Here is a 23765-nt window from a genome sequence, read left to right on the forward strand (position 1 = left end):
ATCTAGATATAGCTATTGTGACTACCAATTCATTATCCTTGACCAGCAACTCTACTTCTGGAAATCTATCCTACAGATATACCCGCACACATATAAATTGGCATATGTATGAAGATATTCATTTCAGTCTTATTGAGGCTGAAATATTCATTTCAGACTGGTTGAGTGAACTTTAGTTTGTCTACACAGTGCAAAATTATGCAGCTGTGAAAAGAAATGAGGAAGTTCTCCATGCACAGGTAAGGGCAGATCTCCATGATAAATGAGGAAAAAGAATGCACAAAACAGTAATACTAGTATGCTACCTACATAGGATATATACATTTGTATTTGCTTGTATAAAATTTGCATAAGGAAACACTGAAGGCTGAACAACTACAACAAAATGCTAATAAAAGTGGTTACCGAGTGGGACCAGCAATGCAAATCTCTAGATGACGGTGTAATTTAAAACAAAATCATTGGAAGAAAGCTATTGCTGGGCTCTGCCTGCTGACCTGGGGAGGTCAGTGGCTCTATGAAAAACACTGTGATAACCTACTAAGGAGAGCAGCCTGTGAAGAAGCTCAGGTGTTTGGCAATCAACTCATTCCTCCCAATGCACAAGTGAAGAAGGAAACTTTTTCTCAGTCCTGCAGCTTGCAAAGGCAAAGCCAGGACTCTATTTGAAAAAAATGCTGCCCTGATTTTACATTTATCCTGGCATAGGTGTGACTATTGTTAAGACAGATTATGAGGTACAAGCCAAGAAATTCCTGGAACTGATGGAAAACACATATGTGATCCTTGTTGCAGGAGGAGATGGGACACTGCAGGAGGTTGTTACTGGAGTTCTTCGACGAACAGATGAGGCTACCTTCAGTAAGATTCCCATTGGATTTATCCCACTGGGAGAGACCAGTAGTTTGAGTCATAACCTCCTTACTGAAAGTGGAAACAAACTCCAACATATTACTGATGCTACACTTGCCATTGTGAACGGAGAGACGGTTCCATTTGATGTCTTGCAGATCAAGGGTGAAAAGGAACAGCCTGTGTTTGCAACGACCGGTCTTTGATGGGGATCCTTCAGAGACACTGGCATCAAAGTTAGCAGATACTGATATCCTAGGCCTCTAAAAATCAAAGTAGCCCACTTCTTCAGCACTCTTAAGGAGTGGCCTCAGACTCGTGAAACCTCTATCTTGTATATGGGACCTACAGAGCGACATCCCAATGAACCAAAGGAGACCCCTGTACAAAGGCCTTTTTTGTACAGGAGACTATTACGAAGGCTTATATCTTACTGGGCACAACCACAGGATGCCCTTTCCCAAGAGGTGAGCCGAGAGATCTGGAAAGATGTGCAGCTGTCCACCATTGAACTGTCCATTACAACACAGAACAATCAGCTTGACCCAACACGCAAAGAAGATTTTATGAACATCTGCATTGAAGCCGACACCATCAGCAAAGGAAACTTTATAACTATAGGAAGTCAAAAGGTGAGAAACGCCAAGCTGGACACCGAGGGCATGGAGTGTCTCCAAGCCAGCCAGTGCACTTTGCTTGTCCCAGAGGGAGCAGGGAGCACTTTTAGCATTGACAGTGAGGAGTATGAAGTGATGCCTGTGGAGGTGAAACTGCTCCCCAGGAACCTGCCGTTCTCCTGTGATCCTAGGAAGAGAGAACAGATGTTGGCAAGCCCCACTCAGTGAGCAGGCAGAAGACAAGTACTCCCAGACCACATTTTAAGCCACCAGTGGGACCAAAAGGGAACAGGTGCCTCAACCATCCCAACAGTGTTGTCAGAGGGTCCCAAGGGCATTTTCATGACAAGTATCCCTCTGCCCCCCTCCAGCAGTGCTTCCCAAAGTGTTGTCTGTCACCTGCTTTGCAATCAGCTTCCATTAGTGGATGTTGTGTTTTGGTGTGACGGTCGACCCTCCTAAACACGGACTTTCCTCAGGCTGGTTCAAGATGGAAAAGGATTTTCTTCTGTTTTCTCCCAAAGTGCAACCACAGTGGAGAGCCCACAGTGGGCTTAGCCTGCCTAAGCCCTTCCATTCCCATTTTGTTCTTTGACCGTACTAGGAATTCCGGGGAAAGTGCCTTCCTTCCCTGGGGACCTTTTCCTATTTCTAGGTTCCTCCATGGGTGCTGCTATTTTGTGAGCTCCGGCTCTTGCTTAGCTTTTATTTCAGTTCTATCCTCAGTCCAGAAATGTATGCAAGGTTGTTTCCCTCTTAGCCATGGCTACAGTACTGTAAAATGCTAGTTTTTATTTTTTAAGTAGTGCCTCCTAAATGGTTTGCATGAGAGCCACTTGGGGTGCATGTTGAAAATTGATCTATTTGGAGTCCACCCCAAACCTAACAACCCAATTTGGGGATGGGGCTGAGGTATCTGCATTTTTTAAAAAGTCAGCCACCCTTCCCAGGTGATTCTGTAAGTTGGTCCCTCAACCGCACTTGGAGAAATAGTGTTTTAAAGCAGTGGTCCACAAAGTATTCTGCTCATGTGGCCCCCAAAAGTATTTTGAAAAATGATGTATCCCCTCACCCATCTAAGTTGACATCTAAAATTTTTCATGGGAAGTTAAATAGTTGACAAAGTATGTATTTGCTGGTGTCATGTAAATATTGGTATTTTAAAATAAAAACTGTTAGATCAGTATTTTAAACATATCCAGTACAATTTAAATATCACAACAGTTTGACACCCTTTATTCATTTATAAAAATAAATGAGCTAGTTCTTTAGTAGTTGAACATTTTAAATTGGCTTTTCTCCTTCTATATTTCCATACCACTTTCAGTCAAGAATCCTATCATAATGTAATCTACTGTGCTTGGCATCTTTTAATCATTCACCCATTATCTTCTTGTCACAAAAAATATAAATGGAAGTAAGTTTTTTTAGTTCTTGCTTTAAGTATTATCTCAGTCCAGAACAAATGTTATCGTAATTATTGGTATATAATGAAAAAGATATTAATAGAATTCTTTGAAGATTTTTTAGAATGTTCTTTATCCTAATTAGTTCATTTATCCAAGAATATATGAATGTTATTTACAGCTGAGATGGGGTTCAACCTCAATTGTATTCCTTGTTTCATTTCTTTGTAGACGTAAGCACATAAATTCTATGGGAATAGAAAGAAAAAACATTGGTTAGCAATAAGGGTGTATTGGGGACACAGAAAAGAGGGAGCAGGAGTAGAAGTGAAGTTTTCTATGTACCTTTTTATATAGTTTTTATTTCTAAATCATGTGAATTCAGATAATTAAAATTATATATAATTTGATATTATATGTTTCTATATAATATGCAGTTATATAGATATATTACATATAATTACATATAGATATATTATATATAATTACATATAGATATATTATATATAATTACATACAGATATACATAAGCATAGTTAGATAGATAGATAGATAGATAGATAGATAGATAGATAGATGCTTCCTAGCTTGGCTATGAAATTTCTAGTACAATTTGAGATTAACTCTCATCTTTTTACTTTTGAAAATGGCTATTCTCAGTTTATTAAAGCTTCATCTAGGGTTTTCAAATTGTGCCCTTGTGAAATAAAGAAAATCCCCAGGGACTGCAAATGCTTGCTTTCTTTATGTTTTTCTTTGAAGAAAGGAGCTGAGTTTAAGAAGGCTAGAGGAAGTCCAGTTGGATTTGATATTGACCAAACAGGAGACTGCCCAAATGCTATTGATCCCCTGCACTCAGCAGCACAAACGCCCTTGGGTGTGCATTACTTCAAGCAAACGGAAGTGTGCCCCGCTGAGAGTGGGGATGCCTGGCTGGGGGTGGGAGGACTCGAGTGCACCACATCCAGCTGGGAGTGAAATTCCTGGAGAAAGCACCCACAGCACTCTGAGCCTGCTTGCAGCCCAACGGCCTCGCTGAGAATGCTACATTTAAAAGTGCAGTTTTTGGATGATTCCCAGAAGATTTTTGTGGTTGATGTAAGTGGAAATCACATTGCTATTATTCCTTCATTATTCATTCAATAATGGTCATTTGTGAACAGCCCATTAGACAGTAATGTTATGTCTTCTTTAGGACCGAATGAAGGAGGACTGTGATTTTTAGCTTTGGACAAATAATCTGTATTTAACATCACAATGTAGTTCATATTTTTCCATTAACCTTTCTCTTAGAACAAGTTGTCTTTTCTCAAGGGACAACAATAACAAATTTTAAAGACAGGATAACTATTTGCAAAAAGCAAAGCAGCAATAAACTAGTTCTTTTACCCAATAAGGTATTATTGTTCATTGAAATTATGTCTGTGGGTCTCACCCCATTAGCATTTGTGGGGAGAAAACTGTTGTTCTGAGGGAAAGGAGTGGGGGAAGCTATCTTCCTTTTCTGAAGAAAACCTATGGGTTACAAGGGTTAGAATTATGTAGTTGTAATGAGAACTTCAGGAAGTAATGACAAGTATGAGAGAGAAAAATAGGATAAGAGACTATTTAGTTTGATTTAGTACTTATAGTTCAGAGTTCTTAATAAATTCCTAGCTACAAGATGATTGCATACAATTATACCTCATCTCTTCAAGAAAGAACAAATGTATTAAGCACATCATTTGGTGCTCATGTTCCAACATCTTAAGATATGTACATTTTGATGTCAGGATTTATGTATGAGCATTTTGAAAAGTTCTATGTTTTTATTGGAACTAAAAATGCTATTTGCTTTGATATTTACCTTAGCTACTAACAAGAGACAAATAGTTTATTTTATTTGAAATTGATACAAAATGTTGATTCTTTTCTTTTATACATAAACTGACAACTGCTGTGGCTCAGCCATGATGTTGGGTGTGTGGGTAGCCCATTTTTCCAATGAGTATTTTATTTTTATTTGAATCATGTGCTTTGTGAGTGATGACTTCATGTCTTCAGCTGCTGTTTTGCTGTCTCTTCCTTTCAGTTTTATGCGCAAAAGGCATTTTGAGGTCCACGGACCTGAATGATTTGTTTTTGTAGCAAATAGCTTCCATTAGAGGTATGAGGCATTTCCTATTATTTCTTGGAACTATATTTAAGGGGTGGAAAATATCTTTTGAGTAGTTTATCCATTTGCAGACCGGTGGTGTATGCTCACAGTGCTGCAGTACCTGAATTAGTGAGCTGGGTATTCAAAAGATATTGCTTTAGGCTAAGTTTTTAATAGATATTTCAAGGAACTCAAAGAGAAATCTTTGACAAAAAGTGACAGAAGAGTTTTTTGAATGTGCAGTCTAATTCAGATCCATTTAAATGGGGTGTGGGGTGGATGGGGAACACAGTACCATATCTTCACAAAATTCACCTACAGAAGAGCTAGTTCCAGCAACTTAAAGACTTGATTTGGCTTCAAGTCAAACTTTCTCTTTCCAGCTGCAACACATTGTGTTCCTTAGAAAGATAATGGGAGAGATTTGATACCCAGCAATTCTAGTGTCAAAGCATGTGATCCCTTTTGCTCTGTGGAAGACTGCTTTGTAAGTAGCAATCGTGGTGTTACCCAGAATGGCAATAGCACTGGCTGCAGTACTGTGAGTGGCTTTGTCCAGAGGAGTTAGAAGCTTAAGTTAGCATTCAGTCATCCAATAGTACCTTCTCTGCTTAACAATAGTAGATTGATGATGATGATGATGATAATGATGATGATGATGATGATAGTGATGATGATAATAGTGGTGATGATGATGATGATGATGATGATGATGATGATGATGATGATAGCAGTAGTGAGTCATCTGTGGATAGCACTTTAAAATTTACAAAGCACTTTCACATCCATTAGTTCATTTGATCCTCCATTCTACCTTGTGAGTGAAGGTAGGAAAAAGATCTTTTCCCATTTTGTAAGTTAAAAGATGGGGGCTCAGGGAACTTAAGTGATGTGTGCACGACCACACAGCATATAATTGCAGAGCTGGACTTCCAATCCAGAACTCTGCCCTCTCCTTCATATACAATTGTAACCAGAAGACTCATCTGTCAGTAGCCTTCAGTATTGCTGATGCACATTGTTTATTTTCTGATGACCTTAAAAGGCATAGAACTTGGCACACAGTGAGCTTTTGATGACTATTGTGAACTAGTTAGTAGATCCTTCTTTTCTTAAATCATGGTTGAAGAATTATGTAGGACAGTGTTCCCTCAAGGTCAGGGAGACAATGGTGTGAATCTTTTCATCTATTCAAACACTTAAAAAGCAACCTAAAGAATGCTCTATTTTATTAGTACTAACAGTCCAAATTTGATGAGGAAATGCTTGGAACCATAATGAAGAGAACCCATTAATAGCTGAGGAAGGCCACATGGAGAACCTTTTGATGCTAAACTGAAGTCTCGAGAGGCATGGATCATAACCAGGGAAAATCGTCCTTCAAGATAAGATTCAATAAAATAATTGGTTGCATAAGGGAAAATAGTGTACTCTTGGGTATTGGTGTTGATTTTACAGAAAGTGCAGTGGTAGAAATATAAAAAGGACTCATGATCAGATAAAATAATGTCACCTGGGGAAAGCTCATTGACATCCAGAACCCTTCCTCCACCCCCAGTACTATTATCTTGCTGAATTTGCCAGTGTCCAAGGTCTAACTTAGGCCTCCTAAGAAGCCTGTTTTGTCAGTACTCCACAAAAACTGGAGTCAGAGACTGACATTTAAAATTAAAATGCTAGTGTCACCATTTACAGTGGGATTGGGGACACTGGGGTCCTCTCATCATTTATATGCCAAATGATTTCAGAAGAGCCAGATCTGGAGGAATTAGATATATGATCCTAACATTCGATGGCTTGGTAATGCATCTGTGTCCACAGAGGCCATGGCATTGAGACCTTTTAGTCGTGTATTTATTAATTAACTCATTTAGTTAACAAATTATTATTGAGGACCTAATATGTCTCAGGCCCTGTTCTGGGAACAGTAGATTTTCCTATATTGACAGGTAAAGTTCGTGAGCAAGAGCACACTCTGGTCTGGACAATACTGCCTGTATGCTACCAATTTTGGCCTTGGTTATTCCTTTTTCTCTCATTGCATGATTGACAACTCTGCTTTCTGATCATCTTACTGTTTTTAACTTGTTAATACTTTCAGTTAGTTTATTAGAAAGAGTGGCTGCTCCCAAATACATCTTGTTTTCCTGAGGTTTCTTTGCATGTTTGTGCTCTGAGTCACTCAGTGTTGATTTTACAGATAAATTCTCTGGAAATATTAGTCAACCTTTTCTTTCATGAACTTCCAATAGTGTTTAGGGGTGCAGGATAGGTTATGGGACTTCAGAATTGCTAGAATGTGCCTAGTAAAGTACAATCCAATGAAGAAAATGAATTTAGTGAAAACGTCATCTTACTTTTCAAGCCCTCATATTTATTTTATAAAACTGATCATTGTCAAATATTAGCATTATTCTTAGGGCTGATCTTACCATGGACAGCTTATCTTTAGACTGTCAAGGAAGGCGCTCTAGGATGATGATGGGAGTGGGTGAGCGGGACTAAAAATTGAATAAGGTCATGATTTACAAATTAATTGCAGGTTTTAGTTGTATATTTATTTTTGCTTCTTCAACATGGAGACTAGAACTTTTCTCGATGGAAAAAAGGAAGATAAGACCAAAGTTAAAGCTTTGTGAGCTATTAGAAACAATAGAGGGTCAAGTTTCTAGCTTGACTATGAATCTCTTCAATATACACATATGCACATGCACATGTGTACACACATTCTCTCACACACATTTAGTAGTAGTGATGAGTGACTTTGGAGAGCAACCTCTTGTTTGCTCATCTCAGTTTACATAGAGAGTTGTACAAAATGGTCATCCCATCACCGTATTTTACACAGTTCTATCTGATATCCCTTTTTGCCTGCTGCATTTCTGTCTTTGTAAAAGCTGTTATTTCTGAATTTCCAAAATGATATTTCAGTTTGATGGATTCTGGATCCTAAAGTCAAAACAAGATGTTAAAACATCTCTACTTTCACATTTACCTGATTGCTAAGTGATTGTACTGGCCATGCAGTTGGTACCAAGTAAGAGAATATAGTAAGTTAGCTCACCTAATTCCCTTGGGAGTCCATGATAAAGGCCACTAGGTCTCATTTTTGAAAAGAGACAGAGGAGAGGCAGTGCCAGGACCGAACACTGCTCAAGTTAAGTAGGAAAGCAAAGCACAGTGATTTTTAAATTTATTAGTGGTGGAATTTACCCTTGGGATGTTTGCCCAGGGGTTGGTTTTTAAGTTTGTAATGATGAAGGATCTTTGTAGTTTGGTCAACAGTGAAACAGATAACGGATTCCGTCACTTCGTAAGGCAAAGTTCTTCCAACTTCAATGATATGAAATTGCTTTGGTGTGGCCGGGCGCGGTGGCTCACGCCTGTAATCCCAGCACTTTGGGAGGCCGAGGCGGGGGGATCACGAGGTCAGGAGATCAAGATCATCCTGGCTAACACTGTGAAACCCCGTCTCTACTAAAAATACAAAAAATTAGCCGGGCGTGGTGGCGGGCTCCTGTAGTCACACCTACTCTGGAGGCTGAGGCAGGAGAATGGCGTGAACTCAGGAGGCGGAGCTTGCAGTGAGCCGAGATCGCGCCACTGCACTCCAGCCTGGGCGACCAGCGAGACTCTGTCTCAAAAAAGAAAGAAAGAAAAAAGAAAAGAAAAGAAAAGAAATTGCTTTGGTGTGATAGAAGGTACCTGTATTTGGGACTACAAAAACTACCAAAAAAAAAAAAAAAACCCCACCACTTTAGCTATGTAATCCTGGACTAATGACTTATCTCCTTAGCTTGCTGAGTTGTTGCGAGGAGTAATACAAATGAGGTAATGTATATTTGGAGTCTGATAAACCAGGATAGATTTGACTCTGCCACTGACAAGCTGTGGAGCCGTGGGCAAGTCACTTAGGCTATCTGAGCCTTAGTTCTGTCAACTGTAAATCCTAGACTTGGGGTGTCATGAAAAACTTCCAGAAGAACAAACCATTTAAGTTGCTGAGTAGGAGTTAAGAAGGTGAAGATCAAGAGGTAGATTGTAGGGGGAAGTATGGTGATCTACACAAAGGAAAGAGCGAAGGCCAATATGCACAAGAGAACATGGTCCTTTCACAGAGCAAAAGGGCCAATCTGAGTGAAGAATGGAGTATTGAAAGGAAAATGGGAGTGACTGGAGGTCAAAGTTGAAAAAGATGGCAGTGACTGGAGGTCAAAGTTGAAAAAGAGGTTGGTACCTAGACCATTCAGGCAATGTATTCTATATGCAAAGAAGTGTAGTCTTTATCCTGAAGGTGTTAGAGACCACTAAAGGGTTTAAAAGTGGGAACATTAGCCTCTGCTCATCATTCATTAATTTATGCATTTATTCATTCAGCCTATATTTAATAAAAATATGTTCTAAGTGCTAGAGATGCCAGGTAGAATCTGAATGTTCCCATCAAGTTTAGTGGACCCAGTTTTAGATGGTCAAACTATATCCAAACACATATGCCCAAACATCAATATTGCAGCCTACTAGGGTTCTGAACTTAGTCAATGGTGAAGACAGACAGGAAGGATAAATAAAAGACATGCTAATGAGGTAGAATTTCTAGAACCATTTGATGCCACCCTTTTGGATATGTGAGATATGTGAGAAAGTACCTAAATGACCGTCAAGTTTCTGGCTTAAGTGGCTGGTGGGATGATGGTCCCATTCACCAAGATGGAGAACAGAATAGCAGGAGCAAGTTTAGAAGAGATAATGATTGGTTTTGTTTGAGATTTATAGATGGAATGATGGAAGGAAAAACACATCTGGAGTAGGGCAGACCTGAATTCTAGACCAAACCCCAACAATTTGAAGGTGTGAGACTTCAGGTGGATCACTTCAGCTCTCTGAGGATATGCCCTTATCACTAAAATGGAGATAATCCTAGCACCTACCTCATGAGGTCATTGTCATGATAAATGAGGTATCAGGGATAAGTTTCCTGACACAAAGCGGGTGCTCAAACTTGTTAATTCCCCATCTCCCTGGCTTACAGACCTCTTTATTTCCGTACTTTGCAAACCAACACAGAACAGTCTTTCACTTTCAACTTGGACTTTCTTTTGATAATGCTTGATTTTGCAACCCACCTCCAGGTAATAGAGCTGTGCTCCCCCATTTCTGAGTTCCCTGTAGGGTTAATTTATCCTGCCTTTCTGCATGCCCCTGTTTAGTCAGCAGCCCCAAGAGATTTGCTCTTCCCTTTGGAGTCATTAATCCTGGAAGGGTCCATAAGAACTCCCTAGAGTTACCTAAAATAATGTAGGGCTTCCTTGAGGAAGCAGATGGAAATGACCAAACCCTTTGCATTTGACTACATTCTAAATTGTTCCATGGTCACTACTCACAGTTAGGGTAACACAGTTAATAATAATCATAACAATAATATTACTGAATAATAATCACAAATAGCATTTATCAACAATTTTCTAGATGTATTTCCTATGCACTACCTTACGTAAGTCTCACACACATCAAATAAGTGTCACTATCTAGGGTTGTTATATAACTTCTCTGTGCCTTGAGGTTTTTTTTTTCTTTATCTGTAAAATGGGGATAATATTAGTACCTGCTCCATAGGGTCCTAACAAAGGTTAAATGAATTAATATATGTAAAACACTCAGACTAGTACTAGTAAGTGCTATATAAGTGTGTGCTACACTCATGCCTCATAGAATTGGCTCCGATTGTAGATAGTGAACACGTCCTGCTTCTTATGTCCAAGCAGTAATATTCCAAGCTGACTAGGCCTAAAATATTATGTTTATCTCTATTTTATGAGTATGTGAACTGAGGCACAGAGAGGTTGACTTACCCAAAGTCATATGGCTATTTAAGTTAGCAGGTGAGCTGGGATTCAAGCCCCAGTTTGTCTGGCTTCAAAGTCCTGTCTGGTCATTGATTAGATGGTAGGCTTCTTACTCAAGTGTGATTTCTGTATATGCAGTGAAACTTCCTGGTTTTCCAGGACTTTGTGATGTATCCTCTAGCAGATACATCACAAGCAGCCTGCCTAAGCAGCCTGCCCCATGCTAGGTGGGATCAATCGATGTTTGTTGATAGATTAACCAACAGACTGAGCAGATCAGCTCACCACCACCCCGTGCCGGTACAAAGAAAGCCAAGTGAAGGTGCTTCTAAACCCAGGTCAGAAAGATCATCCTGGAATGATAACGTTCCAACCTAGCCAATGTTGGCTGTCTCTTTGCCAGATATTCATTTGTCATTGCAGGGGACCCATACTGCCTGGTGAATGTCTTTGTTTAAACTGAGCTTCTTTTGTCGTTCATATCCTGAGGTTTGTTGATTGGGAGAATAAATTGAACTGAAAAAGAAAAAAGTGCTTGTGCTTCCTCTGGACCCAGGCCAGGCTGAGCAGTGGGTCAAGCATGGTTTGGGCACTGCCTGCCCCACCCTCTGAGAGCCCCACATCTTCTGCTGTCACATGGCTTCCAGGCTGCTTTCCTGCTCCAGCTCAGAGCAAAGGCAGGGCCTCCAGCCTTCCCACTCCCACTCCTACCTGTCCCTTGACTTCCCATCCCCACAGCTGAAAGGAGGAGGGAACCCGAATGCAAGAACATTTGAGGCCATAGTGGAGGTGATTGGGAACTGACTTTGGAGCTATAGGTGGGTGGTGGTTGGGTGTTTGTTCAAGTCTGCACTCGTGGGAATCTCTGTGAAAATTTCAGTTAGTCAGGGCCTTGCTGCCCCTTCATCTTTCATCGCAGGGCAGGCCTGCCTGCTGCCTGGTGCTGGGGAGGAGTAGCAGAAGTTGGTTCACTGCCCTGCAGCCAGAAAGATCTGCAGATCGTCCCTCTGAATTAGACTCACCAGAGGAGAAGATTCCTCTGAATTCTATAGGAGTTTCTCTCTCTCTCTCTCTTTTAAATACCCTGCATTTGCATCATTGTTTTGACCTGTCACAAACACAAATGTATTATTCTAATAAAGGCTTAACTTTAATTTGTGCCTTAAGACAATGAAGCTGTCAGTTGCAACTTGGAGAAATTATTCAAACTGACTGAGCTGAGTCCAAATTGTCTTGGGGTCAAAAGGGCATGGCCTGAGGGCGAAAATCATCTGGGAGGTGGCTGGACTGGCCCAGTAATTTCCTAAAAGAGCCTGGAGACTGCCAGCCCAGCAGCAGGGAGCAGCGCCTAGCTTTTGTGATACTAGGTGCCTCTTAGCAGCTTTGTGCCAGACTGTCAGAACTGGAAAACATTCCGTGAGACCAGTTCTACTGCTGAAAGAACCACCCTTAACAGTTCATTTGCACCCCAGGAGGTAGTGCCGAGCTGGCCAATGAGGTGCTAGGGCAAAGCACCACTGAGAAGATCTGCTGAAGGCTGCAAAACTCAGGAAGAATGAAAAGGTGACAGGTGTTCCGAGGAACGTTTTTCTGGGGGTTGTGGAACTCTCTGATGTATATAGCTTGTCTGGTTCTAAACACAGCTGCTGCGCAAAAGCTACAATTATTACCCCCGCATCATCTAATTCCAGCCCCTTTTTCTTTATTCCGTCTCATCCTCTTTACTCACTTCCTCCTCTTCTGGGTCCAAGGTGTGGGGCCAGAAAGGGGAGGTTTGTCTGGGTGAGCTGACCCCAGGCCCTGGAAGCACTTAGGCATGGCGCCTCACCACTAATCGCTGGGCTTAGTTGTCTTAAACAAGAGGTCCTTTGTCCTCTGACATTCTTTCTATGATGACGAAATTCACCTTTCAACAGACTTTTTAAAAGACAAAGATTCTCTAGAACTTCACACTCAGAATGTTTTAAGTGATTGTAAGAGATCTGTGACAAAGTTACTGTCAATTGCCTTTAATGCTATTAGATATAATTTTCTGACCTAGCTGCGTGCCAGGAATTTCCACTTACATTATTTCATACAACCATAACTTAATACATCTGTGAAATAGGTATGATTATGCTCCTTCATTCATTCATCACTCATTTAACAAGTCCTCATGAACCCTCACTGAATCCACACACTGTGTTGGCTATCGAGGATACAGAGATGAATGAGAAATAGTACCTAATCTCAAAGAGCTCATGGGCTAGGGGAAGAATCAGAGATATAAGCAGGTATGTATATTATGGTGTGATGTGTACAAATGACAGTGGAAAGGATAATTTTTTTCTAGCACAGCAAAAGAGGGGCATCTAACCAAGATTGAAATGTGTATGTGGAGGGGACAGACAAGCAGGGTTTTCTAAGGAAGGTGATGTCTAACCTGAGCCCCAAATAGCCAGTACTAATTATTTAGGTATGTGTTGGGGAGTTGGGGGACTGTAGGGGAGCAGAGATGAAGGTTGGTCCAGACAGAGGGAGAAGCAGGAAAAGGCTTGTGGAGTAGATTAATCTGATTGAATCTTAAACTTGAGGGCAGAGGGGCCTGAGAGAGAGTTGTGAGAGACTGAGGGCTGAGACAGGAGAGACAAGCAGGAACTGATGAAACAGCTAAATGCCTAGGCAGATAAAAAGGGGTCCCCAGCTGGGCGCGGTGGTTCACGCCTGTAATCCCAGCACTTTGGGAGGTCAAGGCAGGCAGATCACGAGGTCAGGAGATCCAGACCATCCTGGCTAACACGGTGAAACCCCGTCTCTACTAAAAATGCAAAAAATTAGCCAGGTGTGGTGGCGGGCGCCTGTAGTCCCAATTACTCCGGAGGCTGAGGCAGGAGAATGGCATCAACCCGGGAGGCGGAGCTTGCAGTGAGCCGAGATCGTGCCACTGCACTCCAGCCTCAGTGACAGAGCAAGACTCTGTCTCAAAAAAAAGAAGGGGGGCGGTCCCCAGAGAATCTCTGACCCACCCCAGAAGTGTTTACTTCAGATGCTTTTGTGCAGATGGGGGAACCTGCCCAGGGCCTTATCTGAGCGTTCCCACATGCACACTGGGAGAATAGGGCGGAGCCATGGGCAGGGGGAGGAGCTTGGCCTCCAGTTCCTGTGTGGTGGTCTGGGATTCAATTTTCTGTGACGTCAGGGACCTATTAGCAGGAGCGCCATCTCCCTTTGCTGAGTTTTTTTTCTTTTTCTTTTTTTCCCTTTTTGCCCAGTAAAATCCTGCCCTACTCACTCTTCAATGTGTCCGCGTGCCCAATTTTCCTGGTCGTGTGCCAAGAACCTGGTTTTGGCTGAACTAAGGAGCAAAATTCTGCACCACAAAGTCATGAAGAGGATTTTTCATATAAAGAAATCAAGGTTCAGCAAGGTTAAATATGAGCTCAAGGTCATACAACTGCAAGTAAGCACAGAGTCAGGAATTAAAAGTAGATGTGTTAATTCCAATCTCCAACTCTCTCGCCTATGGTTTGCTGCCTCCAGAATTCTGATGCACAGTTTGGGTTCATATAATTCTTTCACTGCTTTACTAAGCAAGAATTACCACTGCCACGATTCCTTCCCATAATTTGTATTCATATTTCCATATTTAATTAAAGTTTTACACAAAAAATTAATTAGACATTTTAGTATTTAATTCAAAGTGTCAAGCAAAAACAAGACAACCAAAAATGTACCCCAAATAAGCTGGGAAAATTCAGTTTCTGGAAAAACATATCCCAAGGAAATAAAATTGTATGTAAAGATACATGTACATCTTTGTATACTAAGATGTTTATCTTAGTGTTCTTTGCAATAGCTCAAGGGAGAAAACAACTTACGTATTCAACAAGGTAGTTTCGTATAACAGTAACTAATGATGATATTCACAATATAATACTAAATTTATTTTGAAGTCGGTCACCAAAAGGTATTATTATGTCACGTGCATTGAGCTTTTACTCTGTGATCCTTAGAATGGCTGTCTCTTGATAGGTGAGATTAGGAGTACTTTATTTCTTCTTGCTTTTCTGTTTCTTTTGTTCCCTATTTTTTAAATAAGCATATATTGCTTTTGGAATGAGGCCAGATAAACAAACAAACAAACAAAAAAGAGAAAACAATAAAAGAATCTTCATTGAAAACACAGTTCCAATGATAAGTATGTGAGGTAAAGCATATGTTACCTCGATTTAACCATTCCATAATCTATGTATTTTAAAACATCATGTTGTACATGATAAATACATGTAATTTTTATTCATCCATTAAAAATAATAAATAAAAACAAATAAAAACAGTTGCTGTATATGATCCACTACCTGCATAAACAGTCAAAAGCCTCTCATAATGGCAGGGCCACACTTTCCCAGCTGCTCATAGCCACATTATATGATATGTATAGGTTTGAGGCAATTGCTCCAAAATATCAACCCCATTCCCCACTAGCCTAAAATTATTACTCTTTTCCAACCTAAATAGTTAGGGTAATAGCTAATATATATCAACAGAATGTTTATTATGTGCCAGACACTAGTCTAAATATTTTACATGTATCAGCTCATTGAAATCCTCAGTGAAGTAGGTGTTACCAATATTCCCATTTGACAGATGAACTAACTGGAAAGAAGTGAAGTAACTTTCCCAAGGTCACAGAATAGTGAGTGGTACAAACAGGATTTGAACAGGGACAAGCTGGATTAAGAGCACATGCACTTGACCACTCCATCCACTCTTTGAAGCTAGCCCTTCAAGAACCACCATGTTGGAGTTATCTCAGCATTTGATTTTATTTATTTTATTGTATTTTTAAATTTTATTTTATTTTAAGTTTCGGGATACATGTGCAGAATGGACAGGTTTGTGACATAGGTAAACGTGTGCCATGGTGGTTTACTGCACCCATCAACCCATCACCTAGGTATTAAGCCCCACATGCATTAACTGTTCATCCTAATGCTCTCCCTCCCCCGGCCCCAACCCAAACGGGCCCCAGTGTGTGTTGTTCCCCTCCCTGTGTCCGTGTGTTCTCATTGTTCAGCTCTCACTTATGAGTGAGAACATGTGATGTTTGGTTTTCTGTTCCTGTGTTAGTTTGCTGTATCTCAGCACGTTATATCTTAAATGGCTCTTATTTGTGTTGGGAGTGGTTGTGTAAAACACAGGGTCAGCAGTTGCTGGCGAAGTGGGCCCTGTAAGAGCTCTAAGAGAGCTTTCATAGGACAAATGGAAAATGGAAACGGTTCAGAGAAATGGACAAGGTTAGAAAAATACGTGGCATCTGAGAATCATATGAGGCCAGAAAGAAAGGTCATTCTTTGGAGCTCAGTGGGTGGGGTTATGAGGCCAAAAGGATGCAGTAAATTCCTTTAATTTTGAGAAGGCAAGCAATAGTTGTTGAATAGTTACTGCTTACTCTGAAACATAATAGATATTTAGTAAATATCTGTTAAATCAATGTAAGAGTGGATTCTGTTCTTGCTCTCAGCTGCTAGGCAGCTAATCCTTGCTCCAATGAGTTAGCTGATAGAATGTCAGTCAATAAAACATTCTAGGAAGTTAAGTGTTAAGTCGGAAGGGGTGTGGTGCAAACATTTCATGTATTGCAGTAATAATTTTTTTCCTGGACCAGCCCTGCACACATGTGAAACTGTGTGGTCACAGTATGCCCTCACTGACTATTCGAAATGGGGTTGCCAGAATAAATGAGAAACGCCCTGCCTCAGACTTACCCAAAGTATAACAAATGAGAGGTCGTCTCTACTCCTAGGAATCTACAAAGACTCCTCAGGTCTCTCTGTGGAAGCCACTGTGAACCTGTTTGTTCATTTCTGCATTTGGAGGAATGTGGACTAGAGCCTCCTAAGCTGAGAAAAGCAAATGTCAAATTCAACATTCAGAAGGGAAGAATATCTTTGGTTTTGATTTTTAAATAGCAGTGAGTCAGCTTAACCAGATCCTTCTGTACAAATAATTCCACCTAAGCAATTAAAGGAGAAAAGTATTGGAAGAACTTGCATTGGGAGTGTACAACTAATTTTAAGACACAAAGGTTAGTATCCCTTGGGATGTAGTTTCCCATTAAAGATTGCTAATAAGTTACAAATCCTACCACTACTCCCTTCTCAGGTTTCCCACAATTCTACATTTAGAAAGTTAAACCATGCTTTCTCTTTCTGTCTTGTGCATTAGTCTTTTAGATGTGTAGTACTTAAAAGAAATACACGAATTAAAAATGTTCTGGGTTTGGCTGCACTTGTACGTGGGTACAATTAGAGAATTCCAGACAACGTTTTGAGTTATGCTGCATACCCTAAAAATAGAGCCACCATATTTAAATAGCCTTGAGGAGAAAGGATGGCAGAGGTCCTTAAATCTGGGGCCAGCCCCAGACTAATCCAGACTGAGAAGAATCTGTAATCACTAGGCTTACAAGTTCAAGTCACTCCAAGGCTCACAAGTGTGAGTTAGCACTTAGGACTGGGATGACTACAGGCTGGTGTAGGCTAAAAGAAAAGGGGCAGGAAGCTGTAAAGCAGGCCCCGGAGTTAAGTTACACTGCTGAGCTATAAGCAGGCCCAGGAGTTAAGTTCAACAAATCTTTGAGAATCACCTACGGTGTGCACAACATATCTGGCGATCAGTCAAGAGGGGAGCAGACCTAAGTGGAACCTAACTGGTTACCATTGTAGGTCCAAGTTAGTACCAAGCAGCAGGAACCTAAGTGAAGAGACTAAGTGAACATCAGGATTAGGGACTTGGGTAGATGTGTGGGTAGAAAAAGAAGAGTGAAATAACAGGTCATAAGTGACTGCTGCAAGGGTGGAGCTTGGCAAGAAGCCAAGTCAAGACTGAGGCAGGGGCCTCTTTTAGGTTTCCTGCTCTAGGGCAGAACTGGTCCCTTAGTGTAGTCCACAGGTGTCAACAAGCAAGCACACCTGGCTAACGTGGAGATGTGGGAAGGGTGGGAAATAAGACACTCTGGACAGGGAGATCAGCTTGAGTGATAGCTCATATGACCTCTCATTTTTGCTAATCAGTTTGAATCCTGTAGACGTTGTATATTTTTAATTTAAAATTTTATATCCAGCTTCAAAAACAGTAGAACCTAAGTTCATTATAAATAGATGAGAAAATTCTGGTAAGCAAATGAAGAAAATAAATTTCAAGTATAATCCTACCACCAAGATTTTAACATTTTGGTGTGCATTTTATACATTGAAATTCTACTTCTTTAATGGATCCCTAAATTCCACATGTGCCTCCCCATTCCATTTAGTTTGGAATAGTTTCCTGAATATATTCAAAAAGATTTTCTGTTCAATCAATGCAGATTCCCCACAGTAACCCTAATATGCTGGCTTTCGTGGCCTCTTAGTAAGTAGATGTTTTATTAGGCATTATTCCTTGATTACTTCTTTATAGGGTTTCTGTGAAATTCACAACCTGTCAGAACAGCATGGCTTCCAACCTGCTCACAGCCCTGCTGGGCAACACAGTGAGCACTCTTTCTAAATGGAGTAAAGCTGATTCTAGGAAAAAAGAGACAGACTCAGGGAGCAAGTGAGAAAAGGGAGGCTAAAGGAGAAGGTGAAACATTGAAGTCATAAGTAGAAGGCGGGAAAAGTGAGTCAAGGATGCAGTCCAAAGGTGAGAAAACATAATAAAGTCATGTAACATGATTACCAGAGGCTGGGAAGAATAGTGGGGGGTTGGAGACTTGGGGGGAGGTTGGGATGTTTAATCAGTAGAAAAAAAAATAGAAGAATGAATAAGACCTGCTATTTGATAGCACAAGGTGACTATAGTCAATAATAACTTAATTGCACATTTTAAAATAAATTAAAGAGTGTCGTTGGATTGTTTGTAACTCAAAGGATAAACGCTTGAGGGGATGGATACCCCATTGTCCATGATGTGCTTATTTCACATTGCATGCTTGTATCAAAACATCTCTTGTACCCCATAAATATGTACGACTACTATGTACCCACAAAAATTGAAAAATGTAAAGTGAGGTAAACAGAGTGACTATGACAGGAAGAAATGAATGAAAAAAAAACAAGTTCTAGTTGTTTATCTCTCTCTTATCCTTCATACACCTAGATATTAGTTTTCTCTTTACATTTAAGGAGAGCCTGGTCTAATGAAATGAGCCCATTACTGGAGGCCAGAAGACCTGGGTTCCACTCCCAGGTCTGCCATTAACCTGCTGAAAGATCCTAGGCAAGTCTCTTACCCGCTCTGGATCTAAATCTCCCCACTTGTAAAATATGGGCTTGGAGTACATGATATCTAACGGTCTGTTTTGTCCTGTGTGTCTCCTATTGCTAGGTATATACAGAATCAATTTCATGTTAAAATATAATTCCAAGTACCATTTAGAATTTGGTTGTGCATCATGCCCACCACATGGATTTAATGCTAAAGCATTATGTGGAAACAAACCATTATAATTGTTTTAATTACCCAGAGTAGCTAGTAATTTCCATAAGACTGGGGAGCACTGTCTTAAGAATGCTGTTATTACACTGTCACTTTTCCACGGTCTTTCCAATTTAGGCATGATAATTTCAATGTCCCAGGAGTGGGGACAAGATTGCTATTAAGCTGATAATCTTGCTGGTAATCTTGTTCTTCCCCCTTCCCCCCAACCCTGCCCTTAGTATGAAGGTTAACACTGAGCAGTGAGAGTCTCTTTGACTCCATCCAGTTACTCCACCAAAGAATGTGAATCAGATGCAACCTGTCCGGGTCATTGTCAGGCCTGCATAAGGTCTCAGGCAATTATACATAATCACTTCCTTGTAGCTTTGAAAAGGTGTCTGACAGAAGGTATCGTCTATCAGGTGCTGGACTAGCTATCTGATTCCAGAGTTCTCTTCCTAGCTTGGTTTGGTCAGCGTCAATATGGCTGTGGGTATAGGGGGTGGTGGTCAGGCAGCTGTTCAGCTTGATTCTCCAGGACCCCCCAGGATAGTCACGTGGGCCGGAAATCTTTCTGGGCAGTTAATCCTAAGCAACGTTAAGCCTTCCATCTTTCACACATGAAGCACTTTGAACTGCTTTATGTTTTCAGAAATAAAATAAAAACCAGTTGTAATTTGGTGTGAATTTCACACGTGCACAAGCAACTGAAAGGCTTGTTCTCTCTCCTTACCCCCACCAGGAAACCTTAAATACCCAGTCAAACTGTGCTTCCCTCCAAGGTTTATTGCTGAGTCCTGTGGGCTCTGGGGAGAGGGCCTTGATTCACTTCCTACTTATTCTTTGTTCTTTGATGTGTCTAACTGCACCTTGCTCTCCACCAGATGCTAAAAGATTAGACTGCCTGCAGAGAGAGCTCCATTTTAGAAGGAACTGCTGCTACCTGGTAATTAGCCTCTCACCACTCTTAGCAGTTTTCCTTTTACCAGGAGTTAAAACCCCAGGAAGGGTTACAGTTTGGTCAATGAATTTCTTCTGCCTCTGCCCTGAAGGAGCTCCCTTTCCTAGTTCCCTAGGTGATTTACTGAGTGCAGACTTTCAAATTATGTTCAGCTTATTTCCTAGAAAACTTGTTGCAGCTGACTATATTGGTAAATGTGTAAAATATGAACCTTTTTTAAAAATGTCAGAATATTTGCATTTTTACCGAAAAGCAAAATAGTCTTTAAAAAGAATCCCTCCTAGGGTTTATTCCTCAAGAAGTTCTGAGATTCCTGGATATAGCCTGCAGAAAAAGTCTTACCTTCAGAGGGGTTTAAGCTCTCTGTAAATAAGGTGCACACCTATTGATGTTTATAAACAGAGCTCAGTCGAGTTGAAGGAGTGCAGACCAAAATTTCACCAGATGGCTGAAATTAAATCAGCATCACTGAAAACATGCTTAGCCTAGAATTGCACTAAATGGTATCAAAATGTAGAACTATCTCCACACTTCCTATTCTAATTAACACAAGTCCAATCCTCTCAGTGGAGTGTTCTGCTTTGTTCTGGCTTCCAAAATGCTATTTGGAGTTCAGGATTTGAAGAGTAAATGACTGATGGAAATTAGCCAGAAGGAACTAGTTCACAGTTGTCCCCACAAATATGCTGAATGACAATGAGCTTATATTATTATGGATGGAACTGGTTCTGGGCCAGTGTCAGAGTGGGTGATTGGTGTAAGTTACAAAAAGGATAATACATGGGGAAGCTCTGAGGTTTACCAAAAGACCAGAAGGAAAATACCAGGTGGTTGGCCAGACACGCTGGCTCATGCCTGCAGTCCCAGCACTTTGGGAGGCTGAGGCGGGTGGATTGCTTGAACTCAGGAGTTCGAGAGCAGCCTGGACAACATGGCGAAAGGACATCTCTACCAAAAATAAAAAAAATTAGCCAGTCTTATAACCCAGTCTCAAAATAAGTAAATAAATAGATAAAAAAATTTAAAAACAAAATTAAAAAATTAAAAAAAAAATGCCAGGTGGTGGACTTAATTTTTTATGTTTATTTTTCTTTTTATTTGACACAGAATCTTGCTCTGTTGGCGACGCTGGAGTGCAGTGATGTGATCATATTTCACTGCAGTTGAACTCCTGGGCTCCCACCTCAGCCTCCTGAGTTGCTGGGACTCCAGGCATGCACCACCATGCCCAGCTAATCATTTAATTTTTATAGAATTGTTTAATTCTCACTATGTTGCCCAGGCTGCTCTTGACCTCCTGGCCTCAAGCAATTGTCTTGCCTTGGCCTTCCAAAGCTCTAAGATCACAGGCATGAGCCACTGTGCCTGGCCCAGGTGGGTGACTTTAAAAGGAAATGGTGAACAAAATAGGTTGTCAGAAGGAGATTTTATAAGTTAATGCCACAGAAAGCTTTTGCTATGAGAAGCCATGATTTCCTTTTCAGACCTGTACAAAGGCTAGGGAGTGTTGAAGGGGGGGTTCAAATACGTGCACACGTTGGTGAGGAATATTCTGAGCATCCCCACTCTCAGATAGGTTGGTGTGGGGAGAATTCAGTAACAAGGGATGGGGAGTACGGGAGGCAAAACTGCTTGGGTAGCCCCTTGTTGTGCATGTGGTCTGTGGGCCAATTGGTAAAGAAACAAATGTCAAGGATGAGCAAAGTGATGCATAAAGGTGAATGAAAGACGGTAAAATGAAGCCTAAACTCAGGGATGATGCACGTAAACACTTATCCCGGCAGAAGGCAAAAGGGGAGCAAGCCTGTAAGACCTGCAAAGAGAATACCAGGAATCTCTAGGACACTCCCTCTCTCTTAACCTCCCGAAGCCCAATTGCACCTACTATAGAACCATCTCTCCCATTTTTACCTCTTTCTATTCTCACTACCACTGTCTTAATCCAGGCTACCATCTTTTCTCACCTGAACTATAGCAGCCCCAACTTGGCTACTTGTCACCTGTTTTACCCCCTCCTCCACCTATCCCTTAAACCAGCATTCCTCAAAGTGTAGTCCACAGACCAGCAACATTGGTCTCACTTGGGAGCTTGTTAGAAAAGTATATTCTCAGGCCTCACCACATATCTATAGAATCTGAACCGGCATTTTAACAAGATCCCCAGGTGATTCATATGCACTTTACAGCTTGGGCAGCAATGCCCTAACTACTTTTAGGCTGGTGTCTCTAAGACACAGCTCTGACCACATCAAGTCCCTCCTGAATATCATCCAGCTACTCCTAACCCCACCCTGTACCTCACCTTCAAGGCACATGGCTTCACATGCCACAAACAGCTCCCCTTGGTATGACTTCTGCCCACTTTTCCAGGCCCAGGGTCTCACTTTCTCCTTTAGCAACACCAAACTGCTTGCAGTTTCATTGTTCAAACCAGGTTTTCTAATCTCTTCTGCCTCTAACACTCTTCTTCTTTCCCCTGGCTAACTCCAATTCTTTCTTCATACCTCAGCTTAGAAGTCCCATCTGTTAGAAATCCTTTCTACTACGCTCTCACCCATCTTTATGGGTTAGATGATCCTCACATTACCCCCTGCATACATCCCTCCACAAAATCACTTAGCTCAAACTGCTGTGATTAACCATGGATGTGCCTGTCTTGTCTGCCAGCCTATGTGTTCCTTGGTGGTAATTCCTATGTCTTGTTCATCTCAGTGTCCCCGGAGCCTAGGAGAGTATGTGGCACAAGCAGGTGCTCAATAATCTGTGTTGAATTGAAGGGACAGTAGAAAGGATCACAAAAGGGTAATGGCATACACAAAAAGGAAAGGGCAAGCACAAGAAAATTAAGCCCAGAGTTTGGGCAGATAAAAATTACAAACAGGAAAAGAAAAAGAGCTCGAAAAAGACAAACAATAGAGTAAAAAGCATGCTAAAGGAGAGATGAGGCGTTGACTTTTAAAGTGTTTATTAAGGAGAAGGTTAAGACTGATGAAACAGTTCTCTGTCTCTGTTTTTGTGTGTGGCTGTTATGGCTGAGACTTACCTATGAAAATGTGGAATCAGAAGGTTAAAATGACCAAAAGGTAATTTATTTACTTGCCACCTGGAGAAATGATCAGCTGATACTGGTTTATCTGAGAGAAAACCAAGAGTTATGTATGTGATTCTAAATATTGCAGATCTTGAACATTCAAATAAATATTGCCCTTGTCAAAACAGACCCCTCAGATGGTACAAATGCTAATAGCTAGGTGTAGTCCATTCTCACACTGCTATGAAGAAATACCTGAGGCTGGGCAATTTATTTTGTTTTTTAAGAGCTTTAATTGATTCACAGTTCTGCATGGCTGGGAAGGCCTCAGGAAACTTACAATCATGGCGGACGGGCACCTCTTCACAGGGCTGCAGGAGAGAGAATGAGGGCAAGCAGAGGAAATGCCAGACACTTATAAAACCATCAGATCTTGTGAGACTCACTCACTGTCACGAGAATAGTATGGGGAAAAC

General features: G+C 41.0%; 1 protein-coding gene and 1 pseudogene across 2 annotated transcripts in view; both read left to right on the top strand.

The window, feature by feature from the left end:
- The first annotated feature begins 434 nt into the window (after nucleotides 1-434).
- LOC111531599 lies at nucleotides 435-1697 on the top strand (annotated as a pseudogene).
- A 2041-nt stretch (nucleotides 1698-3738) lies between these two features.
- The window catches only part of FRMD7 (FERM domain containing 7), a 51545-nt gene continuing 31518 nt past the window's right edge, over nucleotides 3739-23765 (top strand). Inside the window, exon 1 of one of the 2 annotated variants that reach the window (XM_023198889.1) lies at nucleotides 3739-3973. In XM_023198889.1, the coding sequence (XP_023054657.1) occupies nucleotides 3917-3973 (57 nt within the window). In that variant the 5' untranslated portion in view covers nucleotides 3739-3916. The remainder of the gene's footprint in view (nucleotides 3974-23765) is intronic. The other variant, XM_023198890.2, reaches the window with a different exon arrangement.

This window comes from Piliocolobus tephrosceles, chromosome 12, assembly GCF_002776525.5.
Source record: "Piliocolobus tephrosceles isolate RC106 chromosome 12, ASM277652v3, whole genome shotgun sequence".
Classification (NCBI taxonomy): Eukaryota; Metazoa; Chordata; class Mammalia; order Primates; family Cercopithecidae; genus Piliocolobus; species Piliocolobus tephrosceles.